Source organism: Meles meles, chromosome 16 (genome assembly GCF_922984935.1).
Source record: "Meles meles chromosome 16, mMelMel3.1 paternal haplotype, whole genome shotgun sequence".
Lineage (NCBI taxonomy): Eukaryota > Metazoa > Chordata > Mammalia > Carnivora > Mustelidae > Meles > Meles meles.
The window spans coordinates 58,819,525-58,841,672 of NC_060081.1; the positions used below are offsets into that span (position 1 = coordinate 58,819,525).

Consider the following 22,148-nt stretch of genomic DNA (forward strand, 5'->3'; position numbering starts at 1 on the left):
AATTTGCTTTGGAAGAGTGACAGAGCTGATAGCAAAATTAGCATCAAATTTTCTTCCTAAGTGGTGGATAAAGTTGTTTGGGGTAGTAAGTGCTTTGGTCATTGGGGAAATTGCAGGAGAAAAAAATGTTTTTATTATTAGACATTTATTAAAGGGCATTATCTAAGATATTTTTCCCAGGGAATCCTAAAGTATCAGACACAGGGCAAAAAAACAAGTAAAATTTCCAAGGGAGAACAGTCTCAGGTTTGGGGGAACATCAAGAGAGATCAAAAACAGCCCTAGGTTTTGGGGAGTAGCCATAGGGACAAGGAATAGCCAGAGGGAGCAAGAAAACCAATAAAAACAAATATCTTAACCTTTACTGTCTGTCATTTGTATTGCTATATAGCTAACCTAGTGTATTTGTAGAATATTTGCCGTAAGCATTGAATTTTTTGTTACATCTGGATTTTGTAGTGGCAGATGAATTCATGAAAGTGACATGCAGTGAGCCCTGGCATAAGCAGGTTACTTACTGGGCCTCTTTAGATATTTAATGTGAGAGTTCATTCTGATTTCATAAAACAGTGGCATTAAGCCCACTTCTCTTTGTCCAGGCCCTGTCACTTTTTTTTTTATATAAAAGTAAATAATACATGTAATGTCCTTTGGCCAAATTTTAGGCAAGTAATTAGTTTTACAAGGGAAAAACCCAAATCATCTACTCATTGTATTTCAGTAATGGTGCTGTCCTTCAAATACAAAGATGTTCTTATTAACCACTGTAGTAGGACACAAAATTTGAGTATTTTTTCCAGGTATTTAGAGGTTTCCACTGAGAATGAGTTTCCAAAATTAATTATATTCTCTCTGTAGCCACTGGTTTTCATTTCTGTTAGCCAATGCTGTTATGTGTAGTTTTGGCTATAAAACAAATCCAAACATAACCAAACCAAGCCCTTCACCACCCAAATGACCTAACAAAGGACCATGCCTACAGTTACTCTGCTCTAATAAGCAAGTGACAGAAGCAACCTGATTAGTGAAAAAGTAGGATTATTTAAAAGAAAATTATGTATAAAGTATATTAAAACATAGATATGTATAATACATATATAAAATATTATAAAGCTTTAATGTATTTTCTGTATGTGTGTTGTTGACTAGACCACGAACACCATTCTATGTCATGGGAAACTCAAGTTACATATAATGAAGAATATCTTAGACCTGGAAGTGGTAGAATGATGTTTCAATAACTGCTTTTACCAATTCTTTTACTTTATTATTTTGTAGATAATGAGCTTCAATCCCCAAGATCTGCGAAGACGTTTGTGGGTGATTTTTCCTGGAGAAGAAGGTTTAGATTATGGAGGTGTAGCAAGGTAGTGATAATATGAATACTCAGAACTTAGTTCCTTTCTTCCAAAGGTATCATTCACTTTGCTTGCAAGTATTTTCTCAATCTTACATTTCAGGAAAATGAATGTAGCAAATTATTGTGCGTTTATTCTGCGGCTACAGAAGTTCAGCAAACACTAATTCAGCACTTTAAGGGACTGCTAGGTGATTTCCCCCACATTACTCATTTTAATCCTCAGGATAACCCTGTGAGAATTTTATAGGTAATAATGAGGCTTAGAGACTAAACTATGGCACATAACAAAGATGGCTGCAAGCTTTGTATCATCAAACCAGAAGCCCATCTTCAGTCTATCTCCTCTTTTTTTTCCACAGAGTGAGCATACAAGGCCCTATAGTGATCAGGTTATTTTTCCTATCACAGATTACTGATAACAGATGATAGCCACTCAATTCCCAACTGAGATTAATATATCTGCTTTAAGAATACAGAGGGCTGTGTAAAATAGGAGTTGAAATTTTAAATTCTGCTTTCTTAATATTGGAGCTTCTAATTAAACCCTAGAGGACAAACCCTGGTGGCAAAGAAATTCCTTTGCTTGTTGCATAACAATATAGCATATCAGGTTAAATATTTGCATAGCAGTGGCAGTGTAGAAAGCAAGAACTTTGGAGTCAAGACTGGATTTGAATCCTTTTTCTGTACTCAGTAGTACAACCTCGGGTACCTATCTTCCATCTGTAAAAAAAATCATTTCTAGTTTTCAAGGATTATTGTGAAGAGTAGAAATAGTGTTTATTAGTGACCTAGTTCAGACCCTCCATTTTTGTGTGCTCACTAAATGATGGCTACATTTTAGTTCTTATTTATGTTATATATTAAAGTTCACATTTCAAAATGTATGAAGCAACCGGTGGTAAATAGTAAATATGAATAGAAACACTGAATTTTGTATGAGTTAAAGGCAGTTCAGGAGGAGAGCAATCATTTATTCTTAAATTAGAAAATTAAATAGTATTAAGAAGTAAAAGCAGCATTACCAACAGAGGCCATGAACTCACAGGAAAAGAAATCTTGGGCTCAGTCATTAAGTGTCTGCCTTCAGCTAGGGTCATGATCCCAGTGTCCTGGGATCGAGCCCCACATCAGGCTCCCTGCTCAGTGGGAATCCTGTTTCTCCTTCTCCCACTCCCCCTACTTGTATTCCCTCTCCCGCTGTCTCTCTCTCTGTGTCAAATAAATAAATAAAAATCTTAAAAAAAAAAAAAGAGAGAGAAATCTCAGACACATAGTAGTAGCACCTGTATTGCCCCAGATCTATTCTGCCTACGGTTCTATGAGGCCAGCCCATGTTATGTTAATCTTATGTTAATATTAGTTGGTATTTTCACAGCAGCTGAATTAGAGCTCCTCAGAGCATTTTTCTAATGAATGAGTGGCTTCAGTTAAGTGTTTTATTGTCTTTGTGAAATTGGAAGTTTTCTCGTATTTACCTAAAATTTAGAGAGCACTGGCATTTGATGAGGATTTCTGTGAGGTTTAGTAACGGAGTAATACTAGACTTCTTTCAGCTGCTCTGACTACATGGGTTAATAGTGAATTTTAAACTTGACTCTATACAGTATTTCATTGATTCTAAGACTAACATTTTACCGGCTCTGACATTGGACTATGTATCACAATTATAATTAGAAAAATTTTTAGTGGTTCATCAAATAATGGTGTCTTTTAAGTTGATGTCTTAGATTCTTTGAAATATAATATGCACTATGTAAATATCATCTCTCTGAACTAGATGTCTGTTTGAACAGAAACAGTTAAAAATCAACATGGGATTAAAAAACTGTCACCAGCTGAGGAGTGTAGATTCCTGAGATCTTTGTAGCACTGCTCTTTAATTTGTTGGCATGGTTTTTCACCGTAAATTTTCTTTTGATTTCAGAGAGTGGTTCTTTCTTTTGTCACACGAAGTGTTGAACCCAATGTATTGCCTGTTTGAATATGCAGGGAAGGATAACTACTGCTTGCAGATTAATCCTGCTTCTTACATCAATCCAGACCACCTGAAATATTTTCGTTTTATTGGCAGGTTTATTGCCATGGTAAGTATGGGTGGAGAACTGTTGCTCAGCAATACTAAAGCATGTTTCTTTAATCTTCTCATTTGAAATTTTCTCATCACTAAGACATTATTTTAAGATTGATTTGTTATCTTTGCCCTTTTCCCAAAATTGTGCCATAATAGATGACAGGGGAGCTTTAAGGGAAGAGTTCATGTAACATTCTATTACAAAATTATCATAAATGGTGGTATTATTTTCTTCTCATATAGGCTCTGTTCCATGGGAAATTCATAGACACAGGTTTTTCTTTGCCATTCTATAAACGTATATTGAACAAACCAGTTGGACTCAAGGATTTAGAATCTATTGATCCAGAATTTTACAATTCTCTCATCTGGGTTAAGTAAGTTTGTTTCCATTTAATTTATCAAAATATAATCTTATATGCTTTCATTGTGGTGTTGGTAACTTATCCAAACTGTAAGCATGTAATTGGTTTATTGAATTTAAATATTAAACTTGTCTTGTGTTTTAATATGATGGATTTTACAGAATACACCCTATATCTTAGGTAAAAATTTGATGACTTAAGAGTATATAATCTCTCCAGTTTTCTTATTTTGATGCTATAGTTTTATAGTATTATTAAAGAACACAGTTCTTTAAAAAAATTTTTATGATAAAAAAATTTTTTATGATTGAATTTAACAAATAGTGTTAATTTCATTTGTGCAGAGAAAACAATATTGAGGAATGTGGTTTGGAAATGTACTTCTCTGTGGATAAAGAAATTTTAGGTGAAATCAAGAGTCATGATTTGAAACCTAATGGTGGCAATATTCTTGTGACAGAAGAAAATAAAGAGGAATATATCAGGTGAGAGAGAATGCTCCTTTTAACATACGATGGCTACAGCACATTGACAGTTGCCTAGTAATACTAGTGGACAGTATTTCAAAAGATAATGTTTACCTTTTTACTAATCATTATGAGAACTGATCATGTTTAACAAGGACATAATCACTTTCTACCTTACAAGTATGTTGAGAGAGGAACAAGGAAAGTGTTATGGGAAGTCAAGGGAGGGAGACATTATTTCTTCTAGTTGTGTCGTGAGCAGAGATACGAAGGCTGTAAAGCACAAGTCACAAGTAGTAAATAGGGAAGTGTAATGTGTGATGGTGTTGTCAGGCAGCTCAGAGTTGATATCCCATTCTGCCATGTCCTGAATTTCAGAGGCCACAGAAAATGAGGAATCTTTAGAAGATATGGAGGCTAGTAAGTTATAGTAACCCTTAAGAGAACAATTACAGCTACATCCAAATGGTAGATAGAGAAACTACATTACAAGAAATTAAGGACCAAATTCAGTAGACAATCTAAATTTCTTTTACCTAGTCCAGTGGCAGAAAAAATGAGAAGGTAGAACAGATTCTTGTGGAGGCGGCAAGGTAGAGAGAATATGCTCCAGGTTAACTCAAACTAAATTTTACAGAGAATTAATCTAATGGGTACTGATAGGTTTTATATACCCTTTCTTGGTGTATTTTCAGCTTTACAGAGTTTGAAGATTATATATAAAGGGATAGAAAAGAATTTTGGTTATATAGAACTTTCATTTTTTAAAAATAGTGCTAGAATCACTCTTTTAAAAACCAGCTGTGTAATTACTATGCCATGTAACATCAAGTCATTGAAAAGAATCTCAAGGGGCACCTGGAGATCAGGGGTGTGGATCAGTCAGTTAAGCGTCTGCCTTTGGCACAGGTCATGATCCTGGGGTCCTGGGATCAAGCCCTTTGTTGGGCTCCCTGCTCAGCAGGGAGTTTGCTTCTCCCTCTGCTTCTCTCCCTGTTCATTCTCTCTCTCTCCCTTGCCCTCTCAAATAAAATCTTTTTTAAAAGTCAAAGTTGAAATTTAAACTATTTAGTAGAGAATTTTCACTAAAAGTATTTTCACTCAAGGGTTGCTTGGGTGGCTCAGTTATGATCTCAGGGTAGTGGGATCCAGCCCCTCTACTGGCTCCTTGCTCAGCAGGGAGTCTGGTAAAGATTCTCTCTCTCCCTGTCTCCCTCAGTCCCTCCCTGCCAAACACCCTCATACTCTTGCATGCATGTGCATGTGCTCTTTTTTTTTTTTTTTTTTTAAGATTTTATTTATTTATTTGACAAGAGATCACAAGTAGGCAGAGAGGCAGGCAGAGAGCCCGATGTAGGGCTTGATCCCAGGACCCTGGGATCCTGACCTGAGCTGAAGGCAGAGGCTTTAACCCACTGAGCCACCCAGGTGCCCCAAACACACGCTCTCTCTCTTAATCTCTCTCTCTCTCTCAAATAAATAAATCTTAAAAAAAAATTTTTCATTAAAAAAAAAAATTACAAGGGGGAATCTATAAGTTAAAAGCTTAAGAGACTTTTACATTGTATGAACCCTTTTTAGATGCTGATTAAAGCTGTATGTTAAATTGAGTCAGAATTTGAGAAATGAATACTTGGCTATAAAGAAATTATTTACTTTTTTGTGTGATAATAGAATTGTGGTTGTTTTCAAAATGAGGCTTTATCTTACAGAGATACATGCTGAATTATTTACGTTTAAAATGATACAGATTGGTGTTGTGTTGAAGCTGGGATATACATAGGATTCATTATATCCTACTTTTATAAATATTTGAAGTTTAAGTTTTTAAAAATTATTTTTACACTTGGAATTTAAAGGTAAAATCTAAACTTCCTGATAGCTTTTTTAATATTTATTTACCAGAATGGTAGCTGAATGGAGGTTGTCTCGAGGTGTTGAAGAACAGACACAAGCTTTCTTTGAGGGCTTTAATGAAATTCTTCCCCAGCAGTATTTGCAATACTTTGATGCAAAGGAATTAGAGGTAATGAGTTTTTCTTACTTCCTCTGCAGCATGCTGGTAAATAATGCCTTCAGGTGTCTGCTTTCAGCTCACTTTCTCATCTTTCCAGTAGCAATAGTATTTTTTATGCTAGCAGGATGTTTTGAAGCATCCCTAGTGGTTTAAAAAGTCCATTAATTTATCAAATAAAAACGTTACCCCCCCAAAAAAAGAATTACTATCAAAACTTCTCTTCAGTGAATGACTTACTTATCTGAATATGTATATATATATGACACCATCCATGAAAACTCAACCTTCTTAAGTAATGTAGACACAGTTCTTGATACACAGCTTATAAGCCTAAACCTCCTGATTAATTTGTTTTTTGAAAGTTGTTGAATATTAGTCTTTTCTTCTCTATGCCTAGCAGTTTTATATAAGTTGTAAAGAAACCTTTTTTTTAAATCTCCAAAGGTCCTTTTATGTGGAATGCAAGAGATTGATTTGAATGACTGGCAAAGACATGCCATCTACCGCCATTACACTAGGACAAGCAAACAGATCATGTGGTTTTGGCAGGTTTGTCTCAGTTTACTTCAATTAGCAGAACATCCTAATTTTTTAGAAACTGCTTATGTACCAGTATATTCAGGCCCCTCATTCCATTCTGTGCATTATAATAAATGAATAGATTATGTAAGTGCTAAGTTATGGAAGCAGCCCACGTGTCCATTAATAGATGAATGGATCAAGATGTGGGGGGTGTGTGTGTGTGTGTGTGTGTGTGTGTTTTATATAAAATGTTTGTGTATATCAACCACAAGCACTGGAATATTACTCAGCCGTTAAAAAGAATGAAATTTTATTGGGGGAGGGTAAGGAATGGACTCTTGCCATTTGCAATATCATGAATGGATTTAGAGGGTATGATACTAAGTGAAATAAGTCAGCCAGAAAAAGACAAATGCCATATGATTTCACTCATACGGAATTTAAGAAACAGACAAAGAAAAATATAAACCAAGAAACATACTCTTAACTAGAGAGAGCAAACTGATGGTTATCAGAGCAGAGATGTGGGAATGGGTAAATTTGGTGAAGGGGTTTAAGAGTAGACTTACCGTGACGAGCACTGAGTAATGTATAGAATTGTTGAATCACTATGTTGTACTCGTGAAACTAATATAATACTACATGTTTATACTGGAATTAAATTTTTTTTAAGATTATAACATTTTTAAAAACTATTGCTGAGTAAGCAACACACACCTTTTACCTTTGCCCAGGGTATAAGACAACTTCAGATGATGATTCCCCTGCATTTGATCTAAATGCTTTTGGAATTTTATGGAACCGTCTATGGTTTTCATCATTCATACCTCATTACGAATTATATAATGTTCAGAAGGCAAAACTTAAGGGTGCGACCTGGTTTGGAATCACAGTGGTGTGTCTTAAAAAAAAAGCCTGCTATGAGCACATGAGAAGATGCTCAAATCACTAATCAGTAGGGAAGTGCAAATCAAAACCACAGTGAGATACCATTTCATATCCATTACTGTCATGGCTATTACCAAGAAACAGAAAATAATCATCCTTGTTGAGGATGTACAGAAATTGGAACTCTCTTGTATTGCTGGTAGGAATATAAAATGGTGCACAACTGTGGAAAACAATTTGATGGCTCCTCAAAAAGCAAATATAAATTAACGTATCCAGCAGTTCTCCTAGGTATACCCAAAGGAAGTGAAAGCAAGACTCAAACACATACTTGTATACCTACCTTCATAACAGCGTTACTCACCATAGCGAAAAGGTAGATGCAATTTAAGTGCCCTCAACAGGTGAATGGATAAACAAAATGTGGTGTTCACATACAGTGGAATATCATCCAGCCTTAAAGAGAAAGGAAGTTCTTTTTTTTTTTTAATTAACATATAATTTATTATTTGTTTCAGGGGTACAGGTCTGTGATTCATCACATAATACACAATGCTCCCCACAACTTATATCCTCCCCAGTGTCCATCACCCAGCCACCCCATCCCTCCCACCCCCTTCTACTCCAGCAACCCTCAGGAGAAAGGGAATTCTGACAGGCTGCAACAGGGATAAACCTTAAGAATATTATTCTGAGTGAAATAAGCCAATCACAAAAGGACAAATATTGTATGAGTCCATGATTTCATTTATATGAGGTATCTAGAATAGGCAAATTCATAGAGACAAAGTACAACAGAGGTTAACAAGGGTGGTTGGGGGATGAGAAGATACATTTCATGAATTCAGAGTTTTCGTTTAGGGTCACAAAGTTCTAGAAATAGTGGTAATAGCTATTTAGCAGTGTGAACATAATGCCATTGAATTGTGTGCTTAAAATGAAAAATTATATGTATGTATTTTACCACAATAAAAAAATAAAATTTTAAAAGATGTCTGTTACTTACATAAACAAATTCGTAAGGGGGTGCCTGAGTGGTCAGTGGGTTAAGCTTCTGCCTTTGGGTTGGGTCATGATCTCAGAGTCCTGGGATCAAGCCCCACATGGAGCTCTGCTCAGCAGGGAACCTACTTCCCCCTCTCTCTCTCTGCCTGCCCCTCGGCCTACTTGTGATCTCTCTCTGTCAAATAAAGAAATAAAATCTTTAAAAAAAAAAAATAAATAAGAAACCCAGATGAACTGAGCTTCTATAGCAAATAGATTAGCATTTTAAAATACTTGACAGTAGTACAATAGGATACAAATTATTTACAAAAAATATTTGGCTGAGTCAAAACATTTGTGCTACAGGCTAGAAAGCATCTTCCATAAACCTAATGTTTTGAGTCAGAGTTGTAGGAGTTGGAAGCCACCTGATTCTGATAGTGTATAGCTACACCAAAACCTATCAAACATTAAGAGAAGGAGGTTATTGAGATATATCTGGATCAGAATTCTAGGAGCTTGATTTCATATGTTCATAAAATTTAAAAAGTCCATACTCACTCAAGCTCTGTGTCCTCTGTACCACATGAGTATCCTATAGGACAAGCCTATTTGGGAGGTAAAAATAAGGGGCTTCTCTAAAAGAGCTCATCTTGAGACTTTGAGTAGGGAGCTCTTAGGCGCAGGGCACCCTCCTTTTTCTGTCTCCCTAAAAGGAAAAGGTCCTAAGATTTATATAGGGGAAGGTTGGCAGGGCTTCGACAAACAGAGAAGCTCCTCCATCCACAGTGGTGGAGTATACTCATTATCTAGTGCATCTAACACTGGGAGTTCATTTGAAATTATTGTTTATCATTCTTATTTACGCTAAACGTAACATAGGACCTATATATCTCTTTACGTGTGTGTGTATGTTTTTTTAACAGTTTGTTAAAGAAATTGATAATGAGAAGAGAATGAGACTTCTGCAGTTTGTTACTGGAACCTGCCGATTGCCAGTTGGAGGATTTGCTGACCTCATGGGTGTGTATACAGGATAACTTTTCCTATACAGAAAATTACCACACAGTTATATCAAATCAGTGTCTATAAAACTTACCAGAAATAACAAATAGACATTTTCCTAACCAGTCACAGTTATACTGGATTTGTGTAAACTTTTAATTCACTTTGTAGTCTTTACCCCTAGAAATTTTTAACCCTGAGGCTGGATCCCACATTTTAACTTCATAGGATAGCAATATTCTATATGTAAATCTATTTGGTCATTCAGTCACTGGTAAACATTTTAGAGTCTCCTACGAGCCAGGCACTTTTGATTGTATTATGCTATATTTTAATGATGAATTTAACAGTCTTCTCTATTATACCTGGAGCTCCTTGAGATACAGATCCATATCTTCATCTTTTTATTTCTGGTGCCTAGCATAGTGCTTGTCACATAGTAGTCACTGATCAAAATGTGTGTTGTTTGGAAATGAATGACCATGAAAATACTTTTGTGACTAATAATAAAGTAAATTCAAATCTTTAACACCAGCATTATGCCAAGTACCACAGGAGAACAGAAGTTATGATCCCTAAGTCTGTTTCAGCTGAAGCAGAACTGAAGAACTAAGTAGGCTATTTTGGATACAGTGACTAAAAGCCAGACCAGAAGAACTTTGGCCATTACTCTGAGGGTATTGGAAGCTGTGGAAATTTTTGAAGAGAGGAAAACTTGCTGAAGCTGTGTATTAGGAAGACTTGATAGCAAAGTATAGCATGCATTAAAGGATAAAGGAAACCCTGAAGAAAGGAAGAAAATATTGCAGCAGTTGATCTTAGGAGATGGAGGTAGGGATGGAAAAGAAGGGATAAATGCTAGAGAAGTTCCAAAGGTAGCAACAGAACGTGATGAGAGATTAGAAGATGAGCTATAAAGGAAGAATGTCAAGGATAAAACCATGTCTTGAAAAATGGAGAAGTTATAAGTGTAAAGAACATGGTTTAGAGGTTTTGAGGGAAGATAATGAATGGCTTAGAACCTCGAGTTCAAGGTGATGGCCAGACAACCAGAAGAATACCAGGAAGCCAGAGGGAAAGTTGAGTGGGTGTCACCAAAGTATGAGTAGAACAGTGACACTTGAAGTTATTAGAATAGGTTGGCTTATGCAGAAATAGAATACAAAGAGTAGAGGACTGATGCTTAGAAACACCTATATTTAGGGATGAGACAGAAATAGCCTAGAGGCAAACTTAAAGGATTTAGAGCCAGAGAGGGAAGAGGAGAAATAAATATTCTAGTCTCTCAGAAGCAATATAGAAAGGAGATTTTTTAATCCAGCTCTAGAGAGGTCTCAGAGAAGGTTTATTATTACTAAGTAAATTTTTGGAGAGGGGTACCTTTTGAGAATGCTATCTTAATTTGAAAAAGAAAAACCATGTTGGTGGGTCAGGAAGTAAGGTAGTGACCATAATGAGGAAAAAAAGTGGCATAAGTTTCAGTATAAACTAGAAATCTGATCATTTAAGAGATAACAACTAGATCTGCTCTTGGGAATAATACTTGGGGTTGGATGGAGCTATCTAATACAGGAGGATACCTGTGGAAGGCGGAGAGGAGATTGTGGTTCATAGAATTTTAGAGGCCATCTGGTTTAACCTTCCTAGGAGGAGGAAGTTATAAGAATAATGTATATAACAATGTAATGTGATGGATTTCAACTTTGACAAATCTAACATCACATTTCTGTAACAAATATTTATAATATCCTCTACAATATTCTGGAATAAAACTGGTAGACATGCAATGAAAGTACCTACAATCTCAAAAAAATACATAAACTTAGCCTAACTAAAATTTTTTAAGAAGTGACTTATAGAGTGGTTGGGTTATGGGGAGGGTATGTGCTATGGTGAGTGCTGTGAAGTTTGTAAGCCTGACGATTCACAGACCTGTACCCTGGGGCAAATAATACATTAGATGTTAATTTTTTTAAGTGACTTACAATGAAATAATACTTATTTCAGTCAGTGTATATTTGGGAAAAACTGTTAGAAGACACTAGTTAATAGGTAATTGTTCCTACTTAAAAGGTTTGGGTTTAAGATAAGATCAGAAAGCTTTCTATATAAGAAACACTGGAATATGAAAGAACAGACAGAAAGAGCAAGAAATAGAGATGTCTGGGTGGCTCAGTTGGTTAAGCATCTGCTTTCCATTCAGGTCATGATCCCAGGGTCCTGAGATCCAGCCCCGTGTCAGGCCCCCTGCTCAGCGGGGAGCCTGCTTTATTCCTCTCCCTGCTGCTTCCCCTTCTTGTCTGCTCACTTTCTCTCTCTGACAAATAAATAAATAGAATCTTTAAAAGAAAAGAAAGGGCAAGAAATAATAGACTTAAGTATGATAAGAAAAAGAGGGAGGACACCTGGGTGGCTCAGTTAGTGTAGCATCCAACTCTTGATCTTGGCTCAGGTCTTGATTTCATGGTTGTAAGCTCAGGCCCCACGTTGGGCTCCATGCTGGTGTGGAACCAACTTAGAAAAGAAAGAAAAACAGGGAAATAATCTAAATGAAGCAGGTATAATAGACTTGCCAGAATAAATTACAGATGATCAAAGTGGAGAAAAATGAGGTAGTATCTATGATGAAATTCCACTGATAAAAAGTGGAAAAAGTCCTCGGAGACCATATTATTTGAAAGTTGAGATGAGTTGAAAATAGGACCATAGGTGCAAGAATCCACATAAAACTTGTGTGGTCTAGGGGCAATGTCAGAATAAGAATGAAAACAGGCAACCTAAAAATAATTTCAGTATGTATAATGTATACAACTTGATGTCTTACCATTCCATAAAGTTTTAGAAAGCACTTAGGATGATATGACATATTTGTAAGACTGGTGAAATTCACTAAGATCCCTTCATTTACTATTTTTCTCTTTTAATATTTGATTCTGTCTTTTTAATGCAATCCAGACTCTTCTGTTATATATTAATTAGCACTATTAAAACGTTCCATTCTTTGTGGTTAGAAATGCTGTAATATATTGACTAGAGAGAATGTTCAGAGTGAGTTAATGTAATTTTGAGTTTAATTATTTAATAATGTTAACTATCCTTTTTCATAATCACCATTTCCTATCTTACTGGGCTTTTCACGTTAACTACTTGTGCACATACTTTGATGTTATTAAATCAGAAGTACTACCAGTGCGTATTTGTACTGGTCAAGAGGGACATAAGGACATGAGAAAATTCTTTGAGTGTGACTGCCTCACACATTGCGAACATTTAGTTTGCCTGGCCCATTCTAAAGTCCAGTAACACCACCAATCATTTTAACTACCAATAAATGGTTTCTAGGGATTGGTAGTGACCTTTTAGAAAACCAGTGCTTTAGGATCACCTTTCACTCTGTTGACAACAGAAGTAACTGAGAGGAGAGACAAGAAGTGGGCTGTAAGTGTATAAGGTTTCTGCAGGACCTATAAGCACAAGCACTGTTAATATTGAATTCACTAGATTATATTTGAATCAAGCTTTATTATATAAGACGGTTGTAGTTTTCCTGTTGTGTTTAAAGCTAAAATTAAGCTTTTTCGGTGTTCTGTTATTAGGTGAGGTGTATTAGTTATAGCATTCTTTTATTCCGGCAAAGTAATGCCAGATAAAATTGCATTTTCTTCTCTTGGGCAGACATTAACAAAATGGTTCTCAAACTTTAGCACTCTTCAGAATCACTTAGAAGCCTGTTCAGACGCACATTGCTTAGCCTTATCTCAAAGTTTCTGATTCATTTCGGTAGGCTTTGGGTAGGGCCTATGGATTTGTGTTTTTGTTTTTTTCCTTTGAAAGATTTTACTTATTTTAGAGAGAGTGTGTGCACAAGTGGGGGAAGGGGAAGAGGAAGAGCGAGAAACCCAAGCAGAATTCACACTGAGCACGGAGCCTGATGCAGGGCTTGACTCATGACCCTGAGATCATGACCTGAGCTGAAATCAAGAGTCAGATGCTGGACTGACTGAGATATCCAGTCAGTGTGGTTCTGACAAGGTCCTGGGTGATGCTGATGCTGCCGGACTGAGGGGGTCACAATTTAGAACCATCAAGTGTCAAACTGTTGATGATTTCACTGTTTTAGGGAGTAATGGACCACAAAAATTCTGCATTGAAAAAGTTGGGAAAGAAAATTGGTTACCCAGAAGTCATACGTGGTAAGTAAAATCAGAAAGAGTAGAGAAAATACCCTTTCTCCAGTTACCCTGTAGATACTAAAGCCTGTTGGAAATTAGAAATGAAATATTTTTCTCATGGTATTGAATTATTTTTTTATAGCTTTAGCAAGGCATAATTTATATACAGTAAAACTACTAAAGGTCATAAGGTTACTCCATTTAAATTCAGTGATATTTAGAAGATTTACAGAGTAGTAACCATCACCCGATTTTAGATTATTTCCGTCACTCCAGAATGACCCTTTATGGCCCTTTGCAGTCAGTCCCTTTTCCTAGCCATGGATTTTTTTTTTTTAATGTGATACTAGGAAAACTTTTACCTTTTCTCTGAAAGCAGAAGATACCAACTTTTCATAGTTTTGGGGAATCAGAAATATTTTCTTATTATAAATGTAGCTTAACCACATTTCCAAAAATGTACAGAACTAAAAACAACCCTAATTTTAATTCAAATACAATATGTAGGAATCCCACCTAACATCAATAATATTTGAACTGTATTTTGTGAGATATTTCAGTAACCTTGCTGGATATTCCTTTATTTTCCCCATCTGCCCTTTATATTTGTTTTAGTGTCTGTTCCTTTATATTTTGATTCATACATACATGTGGTTTTTAAAAAATAACATTGCCACATTTGTTGAAAATCAATTGACCATAAATAAATACATGAGTTTATTTTGGGATTCCTGGGTCTATTTCATTGATCTGTTTGTCTTTCCTTAATGGTAGTAGCACACTGTCTTGATTACTATAGCTTTGTAATAAGTTTTGAAATTAGGAGGTTTGAATTCTCCAATTTTTCAAGATCATTTTGGATATTCTCAGTTCTTTGGATTTTCGTATGAATTTTAGGATCTGCTTGTCCATTTCTACAAAGAGGTCAATTGGGATTTTGATACAAATTGCTCTGAATGTGTAGATCAGTTTTGGGGGATACTTTATTCTTTTTGAAGCTATTATAAATGGAATTGTTTTCTTAATTTCATTTCAGGTTGTTAAGATTATTGCTAGTGTACAGAAATACTGTTGATCTTTGTACATTCATCTTGTACACATGCACATTTTTTATTTGACCTCGTCTTTTTTTCAAACTTGGAACAGACTGTGCCATTACACGCCTGTGAACAGTTTTTCTCAGTCACACACAAAACCCAGCCTCATTAGTTTGTCAGGTTCCAAGTTTTCATTTGCAAGAAGTAACAAAAGTTATAATTAGAGATTTATTTTTCCTTTGTGGATAGCATTATTTTTTCTGATGTCAAACATCTGCCTAGGCCTTATCCTTAAAATATAGCAGAAGGCCCAAAACCTTAATGGCAAACTCACTGCCTTAAGAAGGTGATAATAATGTAGCCCCAAATTAGAAGATGCCCTTTAAGACCTCACAGCTAAGAATAGGACAGAGAAATTCAGTAGGACTAGAATATTAGATATTAAAGCAGAAAATTGTTTCTTAAAGTAGTACACAGTCCCTGACTTAAGATGGTTTGACTTAAGATTTCTTGACTGACTTTATGATGATGTGAAAATAATATGCATTTGGTAGAAACTGTACTTTGAATTTTTAATTTCATCTTTTCTTTGGCTAGCAATATATGTATGATATTCTCTCATGATGCTGGGCAGTGGTAGTGAACTGTAGCTCCCACTCAGCCAGCAGTCATGAGGGTAAACAACCAGTGTATTTAAACCAGTCTATATCCGTATAACCATTCTGTTTTTCACTTTGAGTACATTATTCAATAAATTACATGATATTCAACAATTTACTATAAAATAGGTTTTATGTTCAATTATTGTGCCCAGCTGTAAGCTAATGAAGGTGTTCTTCACATTTAAGGTAGGCTAAGTTACGATGTTTGGCAGGTTAGATTTATTAAAATGCATTTTTAACTTACGACTTTTAACTTATCATAGGGTTTATCCACATGTAACCCAATCATAAGTCAGGAAAGATCTGTACTTAAAACCTGTATTTACTATCTAGCCCTCCACAGAAAAAGTTTGCTGGCCACTAATCTAGATTAAGGAGAGTATGAGAGGACTAACTCTTGCCCCTGTGTTGTATAAACACTTGTTCTTCATTCTACCCTAAAAGGTAAATATTGTTATTCCCATGCTACCAAAGAAGAAACCAAAATTGAGAAAGGTAAAAGCAGTGTTCAAAGGCCCAGTGACAGAGCTGGGATTTGAACTCATTTTTACCTGACTTTAAAACCAGTGTTGTTGTATACTACACTGCTCATATGATTCTTTGTATATTTCCTTTTCTCAAGCTAACAATTCTTACTTTTAGTTTTAATCGCCTGGACCTGCCACCCTACAAGAGCTATGAGCAACTGAAGGAAAAGCTGTTATTTGCCATTGAAGAAACAGAAGGATTTGGACAAGAGTAACTTCCAAGAACTTGTGCCACCAAAGGACAAGAACTTAATTGCATTGTCTGTCCTTTTCCTTCTCTGCTTGTTACACATCTTGTTGTAAAATTGGGCTGTGACTGTTTAGAGAGTTATTTGAGTGTAAGTAAATTAATGTAATCATTGAGATTTATCTCCCAGTGATTCTGGATTTCTACTCAATATTTCCAGAAATCAGATCTGCAAATGACTAGTCAAATCTTACTTAACATGAGATTTAACACAGCAATGAAATCTGCCTTGTCTTATTCCACTAGATTGTTACCTTAACAACAATTTTGTATATGTGTGTCAAAAGTCTCACTTGGAAGTAGATTTTTTTCTTTTAGAGATTTCTGCAGATATTCAGGGACGTCCCTTGGTAAATGAAATATTAAGACCTTAAGCCTCTTGGTGAGAGGTATTTATTAAAAGTGCAGACTCAGCCCAGCTTCTGGGGATGTGAGCAAACTTCTGGCTTGTGCTCTCCCTCTCATTTCAGCCTGGCCTGACTGTTGTTTTTCCTTTCTGGAGCATGAATTCATGCATCATTTTGCTGGTGTCGTTAGAAAGTGATACAAGACTCTTGCATCACTCTGCAAAGTGGTTTAGTTACTTTGAATTCAGGGAGAAGTTGGTCCCAGCCTGCAAATGACCCTATAACTTTCTTCATTTGGAAGTTTGTTTGAATTGCCTTGCAAATACTGAACTTTACAAACAATATTAACACTGTGCTTCCTTCATGGTCATTTTATAAAAGTTAATCTAGAATCGGAATTAATTTAGATAAATTCATCAAAGGCCATCATTGACAATTTTTATATGTTCCTATATATAAATTGTATCTATAATTTTATCATAATCCAGAAACTTGAGTTATATTTAATTATTGCTAAGGAGTTCAGGTTATAACTAGAGTACTTTACACCCAAAGAGAGAGGTCAGTGAAACATTCTCTAAGTTACATTTTCATTAGGGAGGGAGAGCTGTGGTACTGGCTAAAAAGAAGGGAGTAATACAGTTACTAGCAATACATTTCTAGTAACCACAGAAATGTATTCTCTGTGTGAATTAAAAGTCTTCAAACTTATCATTTCTCTGACACCTTGGAATAGTCTTTTCCATTCTTTACATTGTCCTGAATTGGATACTCTATTCACTCCTAAAAATTTTAACAGGCTTTCCTTTTTTGTTTCCCCATGACTATTTCATTTCATCCTGCTCCGTTAGTATCTGATTAGTGCACTTTTGAACATCTTTGTAGTTAATTATTTTAACTTGGCCTAACTTAGACTGCGTCAGGAAGGCTGCTGTCAGGGATCTGACTTTATAGATAGTGAGATGAAGCCTCAGTCAACTGAGAGCCCATCACAGCTAAACCCTGAGGACAGCCTCATAATTCGTGAAACAGGACTTTAGCAGGTTTCAGTAGCATAACATGAACAAGTAGCACTGAGCCAAAAATAAGCAGAGTATCAAACCCCTGTTCCATATGAAGGAAAATGGTTTTTCTTTGTCCCTAACTACTCTTACATCCTGGAACAACAACAAAAACATTTTTAAACTTGTGTATCTGTGCTCTAAAACACTGCCATCATAAAGCAGACTTAAGTGAGTTAAACGGTTGCCTCATCTAGAAATTGTCAGTGTAAAGGGGGAGATTAGGTTCTCCCCAACCCTATCTTTATTTTGTTTTTTTATTCCATATACTCCAGGAAATGTATGATCTCTAAAAGCCCTAGTTGTTTCCAAAGTAGGGACTCTGCCTTTTTGTTGGTAGGGGGAAAATGCTATTGCTTTGTCTTACAGAGCGAATGTCTGCCAACTATCCATTATATAAATCTGAACTTTGGTAATATATGGCTGTGGAGATTAAGCCTTCTATAAAGACTTACTATGGAGGTGAATTCTCATTAAAATGTAGTTATCTACAATATTTACTAGAGATTTATGAGATTAAATTAAATAATGTAAGAAAGTAGACCTTTTTTTGTTCTACATAATGCTTGATGATTCATTTAGGGACCTAGAAATATTGTGTGAAAATGTATAAATATCACCCAAAAGGCTTTCTGCCCTATATTTTTAAAATACAGAATAGTTATATTTGAAGTAGCCCTGGCCCTAGTTCTATAGGGCTTGGTTATTTAATATTTTTATGGAAGAAACGTTTAGTTCTGGAAAAGGTAAATGCTTGTATATATTTTTGCAGCCTGGGATCTCCCTTACTCCATTTCTTCCTTAATTTAAGTGGCCACATGTATATGTCTTCCCTGCTGTGTTAGGAAAATGGGGGCTGGATATCCCAAGAATCAGAGGTTATATAAAAATACTACAGATAGACAGCAAACATAAATACCTACCAAATGCTATTTTAAATTTTGGTCCAAACTGAACATTTGGAAATAGATTTATTGTAAGTGTTTAATTAGAGCGATTTCTTAAATCTGAACTAAATTGCTTTTAGAGTCCTTTTTCTTTGTAAGCATTGTAAATGCTAATAAACCCTGTTAATTTTTTTTACTGCATGTTATGTTGAAATAAAAACAAAGTAAAATGAGCAATTGCCTTATTCTTCTGCTCTTTTGGGTAATTGGGGAAGGCAGCATTTCACAGCCTGGGTCAGGAGGGAAGGATCTTACTTGTTATCAGATAGAGTGGTTTAAAACTGATCCAGCAGCTCATAACAATAAATTCCTGCTCTGTCTTTTATGATCTTGTATCAGAGTGCAGAAGAATATAATTTCGTAAGACTTACAATAACTCTATTTAAAATTCAGGTATTGATTTTTTATCAAGAGATTGACATCAATGTCAATGCATTGGAAATATAAGTGAAAAATTACTCACTTGCCCACAAAGATCTCATCCTAAATGAATTATTTCAGTCAAGCCCACTCTGCCACTTTTTATTTATCTGGTTAATAATCTAAAATGTTAACAGGGATGACTCATGGGGTTATTAGACTTACTCTATTTCTACACCCTCCTTGTTTTGGATATAATTCCATCTGAACTCCTTTAGGTTAATTACTTCTACTTAATATTGTTGGTATCTCCAGCCCCCCCTTATTTTTTGTTTTTCTCTTATTAGAGTTATATACAAAAGTATTTGTATATATGGTATGCTTTCATTTACTAAAAACCGGGAATGGCAGCACTGGATTGTATATTACTGTATTGGAGTTCCTTTGTTTTCTTGAATTGTAACTTCAAATACTCAGGTAACTCTACAAATATCACAGGGAGTCAAGTGCTCTTATAAAGGTCCTTCAAGGGGCTGCCTCACTTGCATTTCCTTAAAAGATGTAAGACTGCGTTTATAATTAAACTTTTTTGGTCCTTTATTTGCACACTGTTCTGTTAGTTTGAGTAGGGAGGTTTTCCCTAACTACAGTGAAGCCTTCTTTCTATATGATTGAGTCATATGGATTTCTGCCTCTCTGCTTTTCTGAGTGGGCAGGTTATAACCTGTCTGTATTGTGGAGTAGGTAGAAAAAACTGGAAAGACCTACTGGGGTGAGACTGGATTTGTCCCCTATGTTGAAGAGAACCAAAATGAAGACATCTGCTTTCCTAAGACAACTAAAGGTGCTCTAAAACAGGACCCCAGCATGGGTGCTAAGTAGACAACCACCAGTTCGTTACCAAGACTAACCTCAAAAAGCTGTCCTACTCTCTAGCTTCAGTAGACCTTTTTCTTGTTAAGAAACCATGCTCTCATTTAAAATAGAACCAGTGATGAGAGGCTAAGGGGATTTGTTTTGTTTTTTTTTTTGGTTTTGTTTTTAATGCTGAACTAACAGTGACTAGAGGACAGAAACTGCAGTTCCCTCCCAGGTCCTGAGAAGTAGACCCTATCCTGTTTAATGTTTCAAATAAGCAGCTAGAATGATCTAGTTTCAGTGTGGCTGAGAAAAGGGATGGGGGGAACTGATCCCTCCCAGCATGTGGAAATTTTCTGTGGGAAGTAATTGTTCTTACTTATATTTGGCTTTCTAGTCCCATACAAAACCAACATCAAACAAGACTAGCTGTGGCCAACTGAGCCTGTTATCTGGACTTTTAGGAAATGTCTCCTATTGTGTAACTGTAGAACAGAAATTGCTGTCTCTCCCAGCCTATTTCAGTTATCAAGTCTGTGTGTCTGTAGGGCTCCTCTGTGGCCAGGACATTTGCGGGCAGGATTCCATGATTATCTTGCTATTTGGCTAGGAGAAGAGGGTCTTCAGTGAAGGCCTCAGAAGGACAGTGTTTGTCCCTTATTAACAGGTTCCCATTAAGCAAAGCTGCTGTGGGCAAGAGGGTTTCCTCAAGGCACCCCACAGGACAGGACCATGAGAATTTACAGTCATACCTACAAATCACTGAAAACACTCATATTGTTATTTTTCCTCATGTAATTCAGACCTGCTCTTCTGTTTGTCTTCCCCATCCTAGGAACCAATACCACACCTATATTCACTTAGTCCCAGGACAACTATCAACATTTATTTTATGTCCCAAACTTGGTTAGAAATGCCACATACAACTGTCAGTCTTCCTGGCCACTTTCAGGGATGATTATTTCTGTTTTACAGATAGTAAAATGGAGGCTCAAAGTGATGAACTTTAGGCCATTCAGTGGCAAGAATGCAAACTGGAATTCTGGATTGTGACTCCAAAGCCTGCCTGCCTGCCTAAACGTTTATATTCTATTAATAGTAATGTTAACCTTGATCCTCTGATTAAGATGGTGTCTGCCCAGTTTTCTCACTTTAAAGTCGCTACTGGATTCTCTTTACATCCAGACCCCCCTAAAAGGAGCACCACATCCTTCCCTAATTGAGAGAGGCTACAGTGGAATGAAAAATTGGAGTTAGGTTATCTGGGTTGAATTGAGGAACCTCCCCAGGATTGTAACCTTAGCCAGTCAAATGAAATTTCCTCCTCAATACTAGTAAGTTTACTGACAGACCTGTTCCTCTCCCCTTACAAGGGCCTAAATAATTCGTTCCTTGCTGATAAATTGCTTTCCTTTTTTTTTTTTTTAAGATTTTATTTATTTATTTGACACATCACAAGTAGGCAGAGAGAGGAGAAAGCAGGCTCCCCGCTGAGCAGAGAGCCCAATACCGGACTTGATTCCAGGACCCTGAGAAGAAGGCAGAGGCCTAACCCACCGAGCCACCCAGGCGCCCCAAATTGCTTTTCTTTTTTATGCCCCCTCTCTGTAAAAGTCTTTGTATAGCTCAGTAGAGCTTCCATCTATTTACTTAGATGCCGGATTCATCACTCGTGTTTATAAAGCCAATTAGAGCTTCGAATTTACGCCATCAAATTTTGTTTTCTAACAAAGGCAAAAGAACAAAAAATAGGACAAGAGGAAGGCTCCTCCCTTTTAAGAGTGAGAAAATAAGGGAACACAAAGATGTAAAGTGGTTTCTCCAAGGTAACCCAGAAGTGGGGCTGAACTCAGAGTCCTAAACCGCCATTCTTCCAAGCTAGCTAGCCCTGTCCACTCTATTGAGAACCTGCCTGGAATATTCCCAAAGTGGTCGCTTTAGTGACCCTAGAGACGCATGACTCCAGTCCCACTACCCGACTTTACTGTGCTTTCGGTGCATTTTGGCACCGCGCCTCATTTTTGCCTTAATGAGGGCGCAAAAGGGGTCTCAGCAACCCCCCATCTCGCCTTCGTATTCGCCCACTACCGTCCACCCAGGACTTCCAGAGCCAGCTCAGACCTCGGTTGAGTTGAAATCCTCTTCTGACACCACTAACCAGCAGCTTTCGGCACAGAAGGAGTTGTGAGTTTCCCATAGCTGAAGAGCTCTGCTTTTCACTTTCGGACAGCGCCTGGTAAATTCCCTA

At 36.5% G+C, this 22,148-nt stretch overlaps 1 protein-coding gene and 1 long non-coding RNA gene across 10 annotated transcripts in view; one reads left to right on the forward strand and one right to left on the reverse strand.

Annotated features, from left to right (window-relative positions):
• ITCH (itchy E3 ubiquitin protein ligase) overlaps positions 1-19,642 on the forward strand; it is a 129,482-nt gene extending 109,840 nt beyond the window's left edge. For 7 of the 9 annotated variants that reach the window (XM_045980760.1, XM_045980759.1, XM_045980765.1 and 4 more), the window contains 9 exons: positions 1,279-1,367; positions 3,288-3,447; positions 3,678-3,811; positions 4,144-4,284; positions 6,172-6,292; positions 6,728-6,832; positions 9,604-9,700; positions 13,803-13,875; positions 16,196-19,642. In XM_045980760.1, the coding sequence (XP_045836716.1) occupies positions 1,279-1,367; positions 3,288-3,447; positions 3,678-3,811; positions 4,144-4,284; positions 6,172-6,292; positions 6,728-6,832; positions 9,604-9,700; positions 13,803-13,875; positions 16,196-16,295 (1,020 nt within the window). In that variant the 3' untranslated portion in view covers positions 16,296-19,642. Of the gene's footprint in view, positions 1-1,278; positions 1,368-3,287; positions 3,448-3,677; positions 3,812-4,143; positions 4,285-6,171; positions 6,293-6,727; positions 6,833-9,603; positions 9,701-13,802; positions 13,876-16,175 lie in introns of all 9 variants that reach the window. The other 2 variants (XM_045980763.1, XM_045980764.1) reach the window with 2 other exon arrangements.
• On the reverse strand, positions 8,057-22,114 carry LOC123926722. Its single transcript, XR_006815304.1, has 2 exons — positions 22,022-22,114; positions 8,057-8,149 (listed from the first exon to the last, which is right to left on the reverse strand). It is a non-coding gene; the product is annotated as an uncharacterized LOC123926722 (long non-coding RNA).
• Between the last annotated feature and the right edge of the window lie 34 nt (positions 22,115-22,148).